Source organism: Kogia breviceps, chromosome 16, assembly GCF_026419965.1.
Source record: "Kogia breviceps isolate mKogBre1 chromosome 16, mKogBre1 haplotype 1, whole genome shotgun sequence".
In the NCBI taxonomy this organism is placed as follows: domain Eukaryota; kingdom Metazoa; phylum Chordata; class Mammalia; order Artiodactyla; family Physeteridae; genus Kogia; species Kogia breviceps.
Genome location: NC_081325.1, coordinates 24,357,318 through 24,374,415, shown reverse-complemented (window position 1 = coordinate 24,374,415; position 17,098 = coordinate 24,357,318). Strand labels below are relative to the sequence as shown.

General features: G+C 40.0%; 1 protein-coding gene and 1 long non-coding RNA gene across 4 annotated transcripts in view; one reads left to right on the top strand and one right to left on the bottom strand.

The window, feature by feature from the left end:
* The window catches only part of EPSTI1 (epithelial stromal interaction 1), a 95,655-nt gene that overhangs the window by 27,982 nt on the left and 50,575 nt on the right, over positions 1–17,098 (bottom strand). For 2 of the 3 annotated variants that reach the window (XM_067016829.1, XM_059042217.2), the window contains exon 7: positions 16,670–16,763. In XM_067016829.1, the coding sequence (XP_066872930.1) occupies positions 16,670–16,763 (94 nt within the window). Of the gene's footprint in view, positions 1–7,456; positions 7,538–16,669; positions 16,764–17,098 lie in introns of all 3 variants that reach the window. The other variant, XM_059042216.2, reaches the window with a different exon arrangement.
* Positions 1–17,098, top strand: part of LOC136792818 (uncharacterized) — a 78,004-nt gene that overhangs the window by 35,402 nt on the left and 25,504 nt on the right. Inside the window, exons 2-3 of the long non-coding RNA XR_010837283.1 lie at positions 5,064–5,175; positions 6,700–6,804. This is a non-coding gene — a long non-coding RNA (uncharacterized lncRNA). The remainder of the gene's footprint in view (positions 1–5,063; positions 5,176–6,699; positions 6,805–17,098) is intronic.

Here is a 17,098-nt window from a genome sequence, read left to right as displayed (position 1 = left end):
CCCACGGTTAGGCGTCCAGCGGTGATGGGGGAGACCCTGAGGGACATAGTAGGAGAGGGGCGCAACAGAACGGAAGGGATGGGGAGTGCTTTCCCTGTCCGTTAGTCACCAGGAAGCCTGTTGGGCTCCCAGGCCTAATCCTCTGCCATCAGAGCCTCCCTCCTGCCACGCAGAGCACAAAACCTACCCCTACACCCCCACCCAGGGCCCCACCTCTACAATTGGAGACCCCCTCTGAGACCCCCTCCAATGTGCTGGGGATAAACCCCACCCACACAACCTCACTCAGCGCCCTACCTCCAAACTCCGGAACTCCACACTCCAGAGGCCCTCCTTTCGACATCTGGCCTTTCCCCTTATGTGCAGGTCCTAAGCAGAGGCCCTGCCCCATGCTTCAATGTCACCCCTAGGCCCTGCCCCCCCCGCTAAAACATCACCCCCCACCCACCTAGGTCCCACCCTACCCTAAACCCCACCCCTGCCTAACTTCCACCCCCACCAAACTCCACCCCCATAGCCAAGGCTTTTTTTTTTCTCTTTTAGATTAGGGTTCTGTTTTACCTTGTTGATTCATTGTTGTTGATTCTTTTATATTTTTATTTTTCCTAATCTTTTACTTTTCTAATTTTATTTAATTCTTTATATTTTGTTATCGTACTCTCCTTTTGGCATGTTTTTCCTCCCCCATTTTGTTTTGTTTTTTTTCTGTTGTGGTTTTATTTTACCTTGTTGCAGTTGTTCAATTATAGCTTTATTTTTCCTAATATATTTTTATCTTTGTAATTTTATTTTGTATTTTAATTCCTTGATATTGTACTGCTTTTTTCTTTCTTTCTTTTTTATTTTTTTCTACCACGCCATGAAGCTTGCAGGATCTTGGTTCCCAGGCCGGAGGTCAGGCCCAAGATCCTGTGGTGGGAGCTCCAAGTCCAAATTGCTGGACTAACAGAGAACCTCAGAAACCAGGGAATATCAATTAGAGTGAGGCCTCCCAGAGGTCCTCATCTCAGCACCAAGACCCAGCTCTATCCAACTGCCTGCAAACTCCAGTGCTGGATGTCTCAGGCCAAACAACCAGAAAGACAGGAATACAGCATCACCCATCAAAAGAAAAGAAAAAATGAAACGACAAAAAGATACGTTACATAAAAAGAAGCAAGGTAAATACCTACAAGACCAAATAAATGAAGATGACTAGGCAACCTACCTGAAAAAGAATTCAGAGTAATGATAGTAAAGATGATCCAAATCTTGGAAACATAATGGAGAAAATACAAAAAACATTTAACGAGGATTTAGAAGAACTAAAGAGCAAACAAACAGTGTTGAACAACACAGTAACTGAAATTAAAAATACTCTAGAAGGAATCAATAACAGAATAACTGAGGCAGAAGAATGGATAAGTGACCTGGAAGATAAAAGTGTGTAAATAAATTCCAGGGAGCAGAATTTAAAAAAAAAAAAAGAATGAAAAGAATTGAGGACAGTCTCAGAGACCTCTAGGACAACATTAAACAAACCAACATTCGAATTGTAGGGGTTCCAGAAGAAGAAGACAAAAAGAAAGGGTCTGAGAATATATTTGAAGAGTTATAGTCTAAAATTTCCCTAACATGAAAAAGTAAATAGTCAAGTCCAGGAAGTGCAGAGAGTCTCATAAGGATAAACCCAAAGAGACACACACTGAGACACATATTAATCAAACTATCAAAAATTAAATAAAAAGAAAAAATGTTAAAAGCAGCAAGGGAAAAGCAACAAATAACATACATGGGAATCCCCATAAGGTTAACAGCTGATCTTTCAGAAGAAACTCTGAAAGCCAGAAGGGACTGGCAGGACATATTTAAAGTGATGAAAGGGAAGAACCAGCAACCAAGATTACCCTACCCAGCAAGGATCTCATTCAGATTTGACAGAGATATTAAAACCTTTACAGACACGCAAAAGCTAAGAGAATTCAGCACCACCAAACCAGCTTTAAAACAAATGCTAAAGGAACTTCTCTAGGCAGGAAATACAAGAGAAGGAAAAGACCTACAAAAACAAACCCAAAACAATTAAGAAAATGGTAATAGGAACATACATATGCATAATTACCTTAAATGTAAATGGATTACCTTAAACGTAAATGGATTACCTTAAATGTAAATGGATTAAAAGCTCCAACCAAAAGACATAGACTGGCTGAATGGATACATAAACAAGACCCATACATATGCTGTCTACACACTTCAGACCTAGGGACCCATACAGACTGAAAGTGAGTGGATGGAAACATATTCCATGCAAATGGAAATCAAAAGAAAGCTGGAGTAGCAATTCTCATATCGGACAAAATAGACATTAAAATAAAGACTACTACAAGAGACAAACAGGGACACTACATAATGATCAAGGGATCAATCCAAGAAGAAGACAGAACAAATGTAAATATTTATGCACCCAACACAGGACCACCTCAATACATAAGGCAAATGCTAACAGCCATAGAAGGGGAAATCGATAGTAACACAATCATAGTAGGGGACTTTAACACCTAACTTTCACCAATGGAGAGATCATCCAAAATGAAAATAAATAAGGAAACACAAGCTTTAAATGACACATTAAACAAGATGCACTTAACTGATATTTATAGGACATTCATCCAAAAACAACAGAATACACTTTCTTCTCAAGTGCTCATGGAACATTCTCCAGGATAGACCATATCTTGGGTCACAAATCAAGCCTTGTTAAATTTAAGAAAATTGAAATTTTATCAAGTATCTTTTCCAACCACAACACTATGAGACTAGATATCAATTACAGGAAAAAAACTGTAAAAAGTACAAACACATGGAGGCTAAGCAATATGCTACTAAATAACCAAGAGATCACTAAAGAAATCAAAGAAGAAATAAAAAATACCTAGAAACAAATGACAATGAAAACATGACAACCCAAACCCTATGGGATGCAGTAAAAGCAGTTCTAAGAGGGAAGCTTATAGCAATACAATCCTACCTCAATAAACATCTCAAACAACCTAATCTTACACCTAAAGCAATTAGAGAAAAAAAAAAACCCAAAGTTAGCAGAAGGAAAGAAATCATAAAGATCAGATCAGAAATAAATGAAAACGAAATGAAGGAAATGATAGCAAAGATCAATAAAACTAAAGATCAATAAAACTAAGATTTTTAGGAATTTCATGTAATGTCTGAAACATTTATATTAACATATTTCCATACAAATAACCCAAAGAAAGTTTAGTATTAGTTTTTGAATTATATTTTATATATTTTTTTATACAGCAGGTTCTTATTAGTCATCAATTTTATACACATCAGTGTATACATGTCAATCCCAATCGCACAATTCATCACACCACCACGCCCACCCCGCCGTGGCTTTCCCCACTTGGTGTCCATACGTTTGTTCTCTACATCTGTGTCTCAACTTCTGCCCTGCAAACCGGTCCATCTGTACCATTTTTCTAGGTTCCACATATATGTGTTAATATACAATATTTGCTTTTCTCTTTCTGACTTACTTCACTCTGTATGACAGTCTCTAGATCCAGCCACATCTCAACAAATGACCCAATTTCCTTCCTTTTTATGGATGTGTAATATTCCATTGTATATATGTACCACATCTTCTTTATCCATTCATCTGTCGATGGGCATTTAGGTTGTTTCCATGACCTGGCTGTTGTAAATAGTGCTGCAATGAACATTGGGGTGCATGTGTGTTTTTGAATTATGGTTTTCTCTGGGTATATGCCCAGTAGTGGGATTGCTGGATCATATGGTAATTCTATTTTTGCTTTTTAAAGGAAACTCCATACTGTTCTCCATAGTGGCTGTATCAATTTACATGCCCACCAACAGTGCAAGAGGGTTTCCTTTCCTCCACACCCTCTCCAGCATTTGTTGTTTGTAGATTTTCTGATGATGCCCATTCTAACTGGTGTGAGGTGATAACCTCATTGTAGTTTTGATTTGCATTTCTCTAATAATTTGTGATGTTAAGCAGCTTTTCATGTGCTTCTTGGCCATCTGTATGTCTTCTTTGGAGAAATGTCTATTTAGGTCTTCTGCCCATTTTTGGATTGGGCTGGTTTTTTTTAATATTTAACATTTAAACAGCATGAGCTGTTTATATATTTTGGAAATTAATCCTTTGTCCATTGATTCATTTGCAAATATTTTCTCCCATTCTGAAGATTGTCTTTTCGTCTTGTTTATGGTTTCCTTTGCTGTGCAAAAGCTTTGAAGTTTCATTAGGTTCCATTTGTTTATTTTTGCTTTTATTTCCATTACTCTAGGAGGTGGATCAGAAAAGATCTTGCTGTGATTTATGTCAAAGAGTCTTCTTCCTATGTTTTCCTCTAAGAGTTTTATAGTGTCCAGTCTTACATTTAGGTCTCTAATCCATTTTTAGTTTATTTTTGTGTATGGTGTTACGGAGTGTTCTACTTTCATTCTTTTACATGTAGCTGTCCAGTTTTCCCAGCACCATTTATTGAAGAGGCTGTCTTTTCTCCATTGTATATCCTTGCCTCCTTTGTCATAGATTAGTCGACCACAGGTGCGTGGGTTTTTCTCTGGGCTTTCTATCTTGTTCCATTGATCTATATTTCTGTTTTTGTGCCAGTACCATATTGTCTTAATTACTGTAGCTTTGTAGTATAGTCTGAAGTCAGGGAGTCTGATTCCTCCAGCTCCACTTTTTTCCCTCAAGACTGCTTTGGCTATTTGGGGTCTTTTGTGTCTCCATACAAATCTTAACATTTTTTTGTTCTAGTTCTGTAAAAAAATGCCATTGGTAATTTGATAGGGATTGCACTGAATCTATAGATTGCTTTGGGTAGGATAGTCATTTTCACAATATTGATTCTTCCAATCCAAGAACATGGTATATCTCTCCATGTGTTGGTATCATCTTTAATTTCTTTCATCAGTGCCTTATAGTTTTCTGCATACAGGTCTTTTGTCTCCCTAGGTAGGTTTACTCAAATGTGTTATTTTCTGTATCTTCCTACCATAAACATGATTCTTCTTGTTTTCTTAAGGTAAACCATTGAAGTGATAAGGAGTAACAGACTCTACCAGCCAGGAAATGCCTCCAAGGGACATTTTCTAACAACAACAGACTGAGCAAAAAGGGAGAGAAGCAAAAACAAGGTAAATATCCTTATGTATTCTACCCTTATTGAAGTCCCTAGTGATGGAATTATCTATATGCTCATGATTCATTTTACTGAAAGCTTCAGTAAGTAAAGGGAAATAATTTATGTAAAAAATGTTTAATCAATAACCAGAAAATATGTATGTATCAATATTTGTCTAAGTCCAGAAGAAAAACAAGATTAAGAAATAAAAAGCTTAATTTTCACTGTTTAAAGTAACTGCTCAACCTGAAAATTAAATCCCAGATCTGATTTTCTAATCTGTTAAGCATTCTCTTTGTAAAATGTTCTACTTTTAATGGTTTTCACATTCTAAATATATAAACCAAACTTTATAAAACACTATTTAAAATTCACTAAAAGTTATTTTAAAGTAAATCGGATCTACACTGACTTCACAACACTCCCCTCAGTATCTGAGTACCTCAGGACCTAGGAATAAGTTAAAAGATCACAGAAACACTTCACGTGATTTAACAGACATTACTGAAAATACAACATGAGTGTATACCAGATTTAGTTTCCACATGCTAATTCCTAGAATCTTTCTGTAACATTGCTTCTTTAATTGTGGATTTCAATATGAGGCCTTTGTCAGAAGAAAATAAATTTGTTAAACACCAAGGCATAAAAATGTTTCATGGTTTCTTTATTGCTTATATAGTAGCTTAATAATTAAATTGGCAACTTACATTATTTCTTTCAACAATTTAATTACTATGTACTATGCACAAAACAGATCAGCGACACAGTCATTTATATTGTATGCTAGATGAAATTATGAAAGAGTAAGAAGTTGACCACTTTTGGGAGGAGGGTAGCACTCAAAAGGGTCAAATTACAGCAACGACAATTAGTACATATTTCATAATATGATTTCCACACACAATCGCTATAATAAGTTACCTTGTGCAGCAAAGACATAAGGGAAAAAAACCAAATTAAATGAAATTGAGGAACTCAGAATGGGAGTTAGAATTCAGTTAATTGTATAATTGAAGAAACAGATTTAAGAGATATTCTGGAAGAGGGCTTTCCCTGGTGCCACAGTGCTTAAGAATCCGCCTGCCAGTGCAGGGGACACCGGTTTGAGCCCTGGCCCGGGAAGATCCCACATGCCATGGAGCAGCTAAGCTCGTGTGCCACAACTACTGAGCCTGTGATCTAGAGCCCGCGAGCCACAACTACTGAGCCCATGTGCCACAACTACTGAAGCCCATGCGCCTAAAGCCTGTGCTCCGTAACAAGAGAAGCCACCACAATGAGAAGCCCACACACTGCAACGAAGATTAGCCCCCACTCACCGCAACTAGAGAAAGCCCGTGCACAGCAACAAAGACCCAACATAGCCAAAAATAAGCAATATATATATATAAATTTATTTTTTTAAAAAAAGATATTCTGGAAGAAATGACAGGATATCACCACAAACACAGCAAGAAAAAAGTTGGAAAATAAAAATGATGGGGAATATAATGGTCTTCAACTAGCTGAATAATTTATTTTTGCTTTTTTAAAGGACTTGGAATGAAGTGGCCCCTTGGAGCTGACTCCCATCTTCCCCATCACTCCCAGCCCTTGTTGAGGAGCCACTGGCACCACTGAGACTACATATCAAAGGCAGGTATGACCATCAAGTCACAACACTGTTTTTAGTTACATGCCAGAAATTTCATATTCTATTAAGGATTACCCTTTAAGTACTTTTCTTAGGAGGTTCTGTATTCATTTCACTGATTTCTGTTGTTCGTTTTATTTGGAATTTTATGTTTTGTTAGGAATGCCTCACATTTTTGTATATGTGTAGAGTATCCTTATTTTCATTCTATGTATATTTTTAGATGAACATTTAAGCCAGTTTCATGATTTTATATGCCTGCTTTGTTTGTTATGCATTATAGTAGTCTCTGGACACTATTTGCAATATCATATATCTTTGGTTTAAAAAATGGCAGTGGCATTGGTTATGTTTTGTAGATCATAAGTTCCCAAGTGTTCTATCATCTTCTCCATGAGATCCTGGCACCAACTACAGCAGACACACTGTAGCCCCTATGAGGCTAAGTATCATGAGAATTTTGACCAGAAGGAGCCACCGTACCACCATACTCTTAAAACACATTCACATCATCTCACCATTTTTAACACCTGTGGGGTTTTTTTTTTTTTTGAGATTTTCATGTATGTAAGAATTTCTGTTCCGAAAACCCTTCAAAATTATGTAGTACCCCAAGCAAATAATTAGCAGTGGCTATAACTACTGGGTCTTTGAATACCTTCTGGCAGTGTTCATCCTTCACCTTTTGCAATTTTTTAGTTCCTTCCCTTATAGAATCCGTATAAGCCTGTTTTCTGGCCTGTAATGGTATAGGAAAAAAAAAATCATGAGAAAAAAGCATCACAACAATGTACTGGTCTGCCTATCATGGGTCTGGTTCTAACAAATTAACCTCATACTAAGCATACAGTAAGCTCTCCATATACAGTTGCTTACTGAGTGATTTATGCACATGTCTGCAGACGCCCCTTGGGATATACAAAAAGAAGGTGAGTATAAGCACAGTCATCCAGCACATTTTAAAGGATGATCTAAATGTTAGTTTCATTAAGCTTTAAAAATAGCCCCTCAGAGATAATCAACATAGTTTATTCTTTCTAATGAGAAGGATTTGAAGGATTTGAATCAGAGGAAAGTTAAATATATTTTTCAAGAATATTCCAACTAGCTGATGAATAGCAGAGGCAAGCAATGGTGACACTGACTACAGAAGCACTGACACGTCTACTGCTCATTAACGCTATCCTATTAAACAGCGTGTCAGCTGCTGATTGATACCATGTAATCCCAGAGATGCCTTTCTCTCTAGGTCTTTGCATCCCTAATCTGTACCTGAAGTTCACTTCTGTTCCTGAGGGGGAAAGCAAAGCCTGTTCAGGAGCACAGGAGCCATCATTTCTGGCTGAATTAGGACCTCAAGGGGGAACCTCGGAGAAGCCAGCACACACGATAAGATGTCCTTCAGTCCCAGCGACCCTCCATGTCAGGGTTCCCCCCATGGGCGCAGAGACCATGTGTGCTAGAATTTATGAGATTTCAAGTATTCTATCTGTTCATGTCACTTTCTCTCCCTCACAATGATTTGTAGCCCACCCTCTGTAAGGCAGAGAGGCCAGCGTGATAAGCTAATGCTTAGGAAATCCATTGTTCTCATAAAACTACCAGCAGCATCATGGCAGCAGGTGACATATTTCAGGCCTAGTTCTTTGGAGTAATAATCCATAAAGCTTATGTAGCCTGATCCCCCCCCTTTTCTCTTACCATTAATTTTCTCAAGCACTTCTTAATTCTTTCCCCCATTTGTCACTATAAAACCCATATTCCATCAAATAATAAGAAGCACTTGCCAGAAAGGGAGAGAGGCTCTCAGAATTATATCAGCTATAGCACTACCAATTAGAAAGGTGGAGCTCCAGATGTGTTCAGAAAGCCCACATATATCCAAACCCTGCTACATTAGACAGGCACACATATCCTGGGACTTTGTTGTATCCATATCCTGAAGACAAGGGGACTGTGATAAGATATAAAGGAGGGGGAGTTATTCTCCAATGACCCCTTCTTTTAATATTAGAGAAGGCTAGTTTTTATCACAAATATTCCATATAAGATCTGAAAGGTGGGAAGGGGGCCAGGGGCACATCTTATATTCAAGGGACTAAAAGGAGTAAGATAGTTAAAGCAGATGAGGAACCTATTTGTATACCTTTCTTTTAAACTTAACCACTTTGCTGTTCTTTTTTCAAAATATGGGTCCTAGTTATTGAGTCAGAAAAGAAAATGGTTAGACACATAAAGTGTCAATGAAAAGGCCACAGAAACTAGGAAGTCACATGGCATCTCAACTACAAAGAGTTCAAAGTTACTTGCAGTCCTAATGCTTGCTGTGATCCCTGGGCAGGACAGGAAGTTTCTGTTCAAAAATAGGGGGAAAAAAACTTTTGATCACTATTTTTCTTAGTTCTAAGTCCCAGAAATTTCTATGTCATATTCACATTATTTTTCTATCATAAAATATTGATTTAACATATTAATAATAAAATTTTTGTTATTCAACTAAAATATACACTTTTAGTCATCCTTCCCCACAAGCTATGCTTATAATATATTCATTCAATAAGCAATATTTCAGCCTCCTATGCACAAGCACTGTGGTCAGACATGACCCCAGACCTCAAGTGCTTATAGCCTAGTGTGGAAGCCAGACAAAAAGATTAATGAGACTAATGATTACAGGTATTGTGACATCATGAGAGGTATTGTGACAAAGGATGCTAAAAAGAAGGACATTTAATTAAACTGGATCAAGGACACCTTCTCAAACTGGGTGATACTAGGTTGTGTCTTAAAGAGTAGGAATCAGACTAAGCGGGGCGGGACACTGTGTGAATAAATGAAAAATGGCATTGTATTAATTGGCTCAAGTTGCCATAACGAAGTACCACAGACTGGGTGGCTTAAACAAGAGATATTAATTGCCTCACATGGAAATTAGAAGTCCAAAATCAAGGTGTCTGCAAGGTTGGTTCCTTCTGAGGGCTGTGAGGGAAGGAGCTAAGCCTCTCTCCTTGCTTACATACGACCGTCTTCTCCCCGTGTCTCTTCACATCATCATCCCTCTATACATGTCTGTTCCTATGTCCAATTTCCCATTTTTATAAGGATACCTTTCCTACTGGATTAGATCTCATTTTAACTTGACCTCTGTAAAGACCCAATCTCCAAATAAGATCACATTCTAAAGCATGGGAGGTTAGGTCTTCGACATATAAATTTTGAGGGGACACAATTCAATCCATGACAAGCACTAAGTTCCCATTTCAAGATGGTGAAGTGAATATGTTTCTGCTCCATTCTCCTCTCAGAAATTACCCTAAACAGAGGGTAAATGAAACAAACACAAACCCTGCTTCAAAACCCAAGAGAAATCTGTATTCCCAGACAAAAATCTATGAAGACAAAGTAGATGAAGAAATGGCAAGTGGCTAGGAGAGGAAAGAGCAAACCTAAAGACTTGCTGGGTGGGGACAGAGGACTCACAAGAAGCCAGCTTTTCCCACAGAACAATGTGAGGGCCCCAGAAATTGATGCACCAGCTACCGGGGAAGACAGTTGGATGAAAGGATGGTGCCTTTGTCTGCTGCCACCCTGAAAATTCAGGTGCTAATTCTCCCAGCCTTGAGAGGAAATCAAAAGTGTATCCTCTGGATCAACTAAACCAGACAGGCCTAGTACAGAAGGCAGCTGTGGTCATATCCCAGGGAGAGAATGAAAGGATTGTGTAAACCCCTACATACTAAGTGGTGAGCCTCTGGGCCCCCTTCTTTGAAGTTTTCTACTGCTCCCTGTACTGTTCCCTCTAAGACGTAGAGGGTGCTATTTTATCCATGAAACAAGAACAGGCTGTTATTTTTTAAAAGCAGCAAAGAAAAAAGGAGCTCTTAGAAATTAAAAATATCTCCTCTTTCCCCACAAAAAGACAAACCAGTAAAATATTTAGAAGATAAAGTCAATAAAATGTGTGAGATAACAAAAAAATTATGTATATTTTATATGTTTACATACATTTTGTATATAGTATCATATATGTGTGTGGGTATATATATATGTATATCTGCCCCAAGTTCCTGGCATAGAGCTCCTAAAACCTTTGTAATTTCCTAAATGGTAAGAGTTTTAGGAGCATCTCTTGTTCTAATATTTCGTCTCTGACCCCATCCCTGACTCAGGGCTCCTTAAAAGCCTCATAATTTTCTAAGTGGTTAGAGCATAACAAGCATCTTTTGTTCTACTGAGGCAACTCCGTGTGGGCTCCTGGATGACTCCTGCACAGGGGCTGGTCACCAGAAAGACCAAGCCATGATTAGAAGTTTGTAATTTTCAGTCTCAAACCCCCATCCTCCAGAGAGGAAAAAGGAGCTGGAAGTGGAATTAATCATTGATCATGCCTACATGAGGAGGCCTCCATAAAAGTCCCAGAGGCATGGGGGTTCAGGGAACTGTCAGGTAGGTGAACATATCCATATACCAGGAGGGTGACCACACCCCAACTCCACAGGGACAGAAGCTCCTGCACTCGGGACCCTCCCTGATCTCACCCTATGTATCTCTTCATCTGGCTGTTCATCTGTATCCACCCTTTAATAAACTGGTAAACATATGTAAGTATATAGTAGTATGAGTTCTGTGAGTGGCTCTAGTAAATTAAGTAAACTCCAGGTGCAGGTTGTGGGAACTTGTAATTTGTGGCCAAATTGGACAGAAGTTGTGGGTACGCTGGGGACCTACCACTTGTGACTAGCATCTGAAGTGGGGAGCAGTCTTGTGGGACTGAGTCCTTACCCTGTGGAATCTGATGCTATCACCAGGCAGAGAGCGTCAGAACTGAGTTGAATGGTCGGACACCCAGCTGGTGTTGCAGGACTGCTTGGTGGGGAAAACACCACACACACCTGGCCTCAGAAGTGTTGTGTGTGTGTCAGTGGAGCAGGAGTAAAGGAGACACTCAGGAGAGAAAGGATTGGGTTTTTTCCTAGCTCAATATGCCAGGAAGTAAGGGGAAAAAAGTAGTCAAAGGTAAGTTAGAGGAGAAAAAATTTTTACAAAAAGGAAGAAGATAAATCAAGAAGGCCTAAGATTTGAATAATAATAATCCCATAAAGAGAAAATGAAGGGAAATAAATCAAAGAAATAACACAAGAAAATCATCTAAAACTAGAGATGTTTCTAGACTTAAAATGAATAAAAATGACCCTCCCACTAAGGCACATTATGAAATTACAGAATATCAGAAAAAGGAGGTATTAAATTATTTCCAGGGGAAGCAGAGAAAAGACCTCATATAAGAACTGAAATTCAGAAGGCCTTGGATTTCTTAGGAACAAATAACTCAAAGCTAGAAGAGCAATGCCTTCAAAACGCTAAAGGAAAATAATTTGCAATTTGGAATACTTAAAAGAAAATTGCAAGCTAAGTGTGAGGGCTGAATAAAGACAGTTTCAGACATGCAAGGGCTTGAACATACATCTTCTCTTGGCAAGCTACTAAATAATATGCTCCAGCAAAACAAAGAAATAAATTTTAAAAATAGAGAACCAGAAATCAGGGAACCCAACACAGGAAAGCAACAAAAGCAACTCCCCGGATGATGTTACAGCAGTGATTCTCATCCTTGGCTGCAGAGTAGAATTACCTGGGGAGTTTTCAAAGCCTAAAGCCCAGGCCACAATACAGCAGGAGCTCAGGGGGTACGACCCAGGCATCAGGGAACTTTAAAGCCCCCCATGTGATTCCAATGAGGTTGGGAATCATTCCGTGAAAGGACAGTCCCAGAACCACAGCTGTGTAGGAGGCTTAAAGAACAACCAGCACAGGTTAAGTCAGGAGGGAGGAGGAGGAGAGGAGGGACATTTCCAGAAGGGAAAGAAACCCGAAACTGACAAGTTATCTGACAGGCACAAAGTGGAAAATTGTGTGGAAATTTTCATTTAAGAGGCACTTTGTAGAACAGTTCCAAAAGCTAAAGGAAGGACATCAGATGTTCAAAGGAAACTAAGAAAATGCAAAAATAAAATGAAATTTTTTCAAAGTTTTGAAAGGAAAAAAATGTAGAGTATAACTGGCTTGGCAGTGAGAAAATATTTTCTGAGTCATAATAAAGGAAAGCCTGAAATACTGAATGATTATATTGGGAGAATGGGGGGAAGAAATTAGTAAGATCTAACATAGATTAATCAAGAGATAGCAATATACACGTTAACAGATATTCAGAGCCAAATAACAAGAGACACAGATAAGGGAATGTGGCAGGATGAATAACAGCCCCCCAAAGATGTCCACATCCTAATCCCTGGAAGCTGTCAATATTATACGTTATATGGCAAAAGGGACTTTGCAGAAATTGAGGATCTGGAGACCCGGATATGGGCCTGTGTGATCCAGGTAGAACCAATATAATCACAATGGTCATTATAAGAGGAAGGTGAGAAGGTCAAAGAGAGAAGGTGAAGTGAGGATGAAAAGTCAAGATTAAAGTGATCCACGTGCCAAGGAGCCAAAGAAGGGTGGCAGCCAAGAGACCTGGAAGAGGCAAGGAACCGATTTCCCCTCAAGCCTCCAGAAGGAACCACCCCTACTGACACCCTGACTCCAGTCCCTTCATCCTCATGTCTGAATTCTGACCTCCAGAACTATGAGAGAATACATTTGTGTTGTTTTAAGCCACTAAATTGGCAAAAAATCATTACAGCAGCAATGGCAAAGTAATACAAGGAGTTTAAAGAATTGAAATGGATGTAGGATTGAAGGGATGCAAGGGACGTATGCCTTTCAGTGTTGACTTTTTAAAGGTCACGTGACACATGGGTAAAAAATTAAAGCAAACTGCACTGAGTGTTCAGAGTAGTGGAAGTGAGAGGGTATGGACAGAAAGGTGGGAATTAGAGAGCAGTGCTCCTCAAACATTAAGGTGGACACAAGTCACCTGTGGACTGTGTTAAAATGCAGGCTCTGATTCAGGTCTGGAGCTCCCAGGTGATGCTTATACTGCTGGTCTCTGGAGCACACTTGGAGCAGCAGAGACCTAGACCGCAGGACCGCAGAGAGGTGAGTTATGGGAGGTAGGGGAGAATGGAGGCACAGGAGGACAGAGGGCAGAGAGGGCTTTGTGCTTAAGCTAAGGCATTTTGACTTGATCCTTGAAGATACAGGGAGCCACTGGGCAGTGGAACAACAGGATGAGGTTTTTTTAAAATTACTAGTCCCTGTAGAAGAGGCAGGGGGAAGCAAACCAGAGACGGGTTGTACATTAATTGTACACCTGGAAACATTCAGTGATCAGGACTGGGGAGGCTATGATGATGCTGGTACTTCTGCTTCCACACCCACCCCCAGTACAGAGAACTATATCCATGCATGTGTGAGTGGACACTGTAAGTTCTTCTTGTCTGAAGTTCTCTTGTGTGAAACCCGCAGGAATTTTCTTCTTGTCTTTTTCACTGACATCGTCCGTCATATGGCATTTATTAAATTCCCAGCTGCCATGGCAGCCCCACATTTAAATAAGTGTAAGAAGACCAATTTTCTCAGGAAAGTTGCATTATATAGTAAAATTTAAATTGTGTTTAAAAACACTTGAGGGCTTCCCTGGTGGCGCAGTGGTTGAGAATCCGCCTGCCGATGCAGGGGACACGGGTTCGTGCCCCGGTCTGGGAGGATCCCACATGCCGCGGAGCGGCTGGGCCCGTGAGTCATGGCCACTGAGCCTGCGCGTCCGGAACCTGTGCTCCGCAATGGGAGAGGCCACAACAGTGAGAGTCCCGCGTACCGCAAAAAAAAAAAAAAAAAAAAAAAAAACTTGAGACAGTGCGGCCCCTCACACCCCACCTACACGGATACCATGCAGTGTTCACCTTCTGTGCACTGACCACAGTTAAGGTAAACTGCAGGCGTCTTCTTTTAACTTCGCAGAAGTGTCATGTACATATTTGATTTTCCTAAAGCATTAAAAAATGGTTCTGCAATGCATTCCCTGAGGACTTCTATGCATATGTATTAGACAGTATGAGAAGAATACAATATGGGTAAAAAGTCAGTTAAATATATTGAACACCCACAAATTATTAATAGTTTGGTGTCAATATGGGAGCAGCTATTGAATGCTGTTGGTAAGGAGCCAATACTGCTCCATATTTCCTGTTAATAGCTCTGAGGATCTTATGACTAAGGCACTAATCAATCCACAGAAAATGCCGATCTGGGAGAGATTACTAATGCCTTGGAAGACACTTAAAATTCCAGGATGATCTTGTTAAATTGAAGAAACGAGCCAAAATCAATAGAGCAAGCACACAGGTGTTTCAACCACAGAATTCAGGAAGCCCTCAAACAGAAATCAAGACCATCCTGCCAGCCAAACACCCAGGTGGTAAAGCTAGCCAACTCCTGTTTTCCCTCCCCTCCCCCATCATGAAAAGGCTATCCAGACAGATGTCATGGAGCGTCTCTACACGGGGTTTAATTCTACCACCTACAGCTTCTCAACTCCTTCCTCCAGCGCCCTGCAATGAGGGGAGAGGGGTGATGGATTTGATGTGGCTTGTGGAGCCCACACTAGTAAATTTGGTCTTTGGAACACTGCCTTAGAAGCACGGAAAAAAAGAAGCATTTAGAGGTTTGTAGGTTAAGAGGAGAATGACTTTTTCCCAAGGAGTGTCCTAACGTCTTCCTGACATTTTAAAATGTGGTCACTAAAGAGAAAAGGGGCTGGGTGGAGAGGAAGATCAGGTGTCTCTAAACAACCTCTCATTTACCTGCCCAAACCCTGAAAAGCTAATAAGACTTTTAAAAACTTAAACCAATCTTTTCTTTCAACTACAACCCTTTCCACTGGTCATCCTTAATGACACTACTTCCTTGCCCCCGGTTGGTCAGTCAGTAACCAAGCCCTGCCTTGTTCACCTCCTAAGTGGTTCTCTGACCTGCACTCTCATCTCCATCCTCTCACCCACCACCTTACTTCAAGTCTTCATCGTTGCTTGCCGAGGCTAATAGAGAAGCCTCAGAGACCTCTCTATTACTTCAGACCCATCCTTCACCTGGTTACCAGTGATCCAGCTAAAATGCAAATCTGACCATGAGGCTTTCCTGTTTAAAATTTTTCAGTACCTTCAGTACTGACAGAATGAGGTTCAAGTTTTCCAATGTGGCATATACATGTCTGCAGTGGTGTTCCACCAGAAGCACCATGAGCTTCCTGTGTGGGGCATCTCTGGAACCTCAATGTCTGGGAGTTGCTTATAGCATCTTGTACCCGGGCTCAGGGATGCTACAAATCCTGCACTACCCAAGACAGCCCACACAATGAACCATCCCAGACTGCCACAAATGAGAAACTCTCCTCATGGCTCCTGATTGCTTCTCCAGCCTTCTAGATTGCCGCTACACAAAACTCATCCATAACACAGCCATGCTTTTTCTTGCCATTATACCTTAATTCTTGCTTCTAATTTCTGACACCTGGAATGACTCTCTTCTGACTCATCCTTTAAGCTTCAGCTTTCCAACTGCTACATGCTCTACACTCACCACTCTGCTTTATACCTGGTTCTCTCCTTCACTTGACTAAGGTCCTTCCAGGCAGAAATTGTATGAGCTTGGTAGACCTCATATAAACATAACAATTTGAGGGATGGATAGATGGACGGATGACTGGGTGAGATCAAAGGTTTTTCAGAGGCTGATGCTCAGTCCATAATGTTGGCAACGAGTACAAGCATTGTTTTACAGTTGAGACAATAGTTGAGGTCAAAGTTTCAGCTCAGATCACCTGCCTTTACTTCCAAAATTCTATGCTGTACAGGTCACTCTCTGGCCTTAATCTTCATCCACTTTAAAAAGTGCCAGATGGCACACTGCATGACGTTCCACTTACCCAAGCTGAAGATTGTGGGTCACAAACAGCCACTGGACAGGTACCTCTGTGTGACGACTGTGTGTCGAGTCTTCTCAAGAACTCAGCAGTTTTGCTAGCACAACCCAAATAGGTGTTAGTGCCTTCGTAAAAGTAGAACTATCATTATTTATTGTGCCTTTGGGTACTAGCCTAGACTTTTATTGGGGGATGACTAAAAGTGTCCTAGGTAGAACAAAAGGTGAGTTTGCGGACACGGTAGAGTAGAAAATCAAAGTAAAATGCTATTGCAAGACTGCATTCATAGTTTGAAAAAAGTAAAACTAGGTTTGTGGAATATGAACCTATGATTTCATTTTTTTCTGCTTCGTGTACTTTGACATGCAGATAAACGTCCTCTCAGACTCCACAGTTATGGGGCTCTAATTCCCCATCTGAACATTTAAAGCG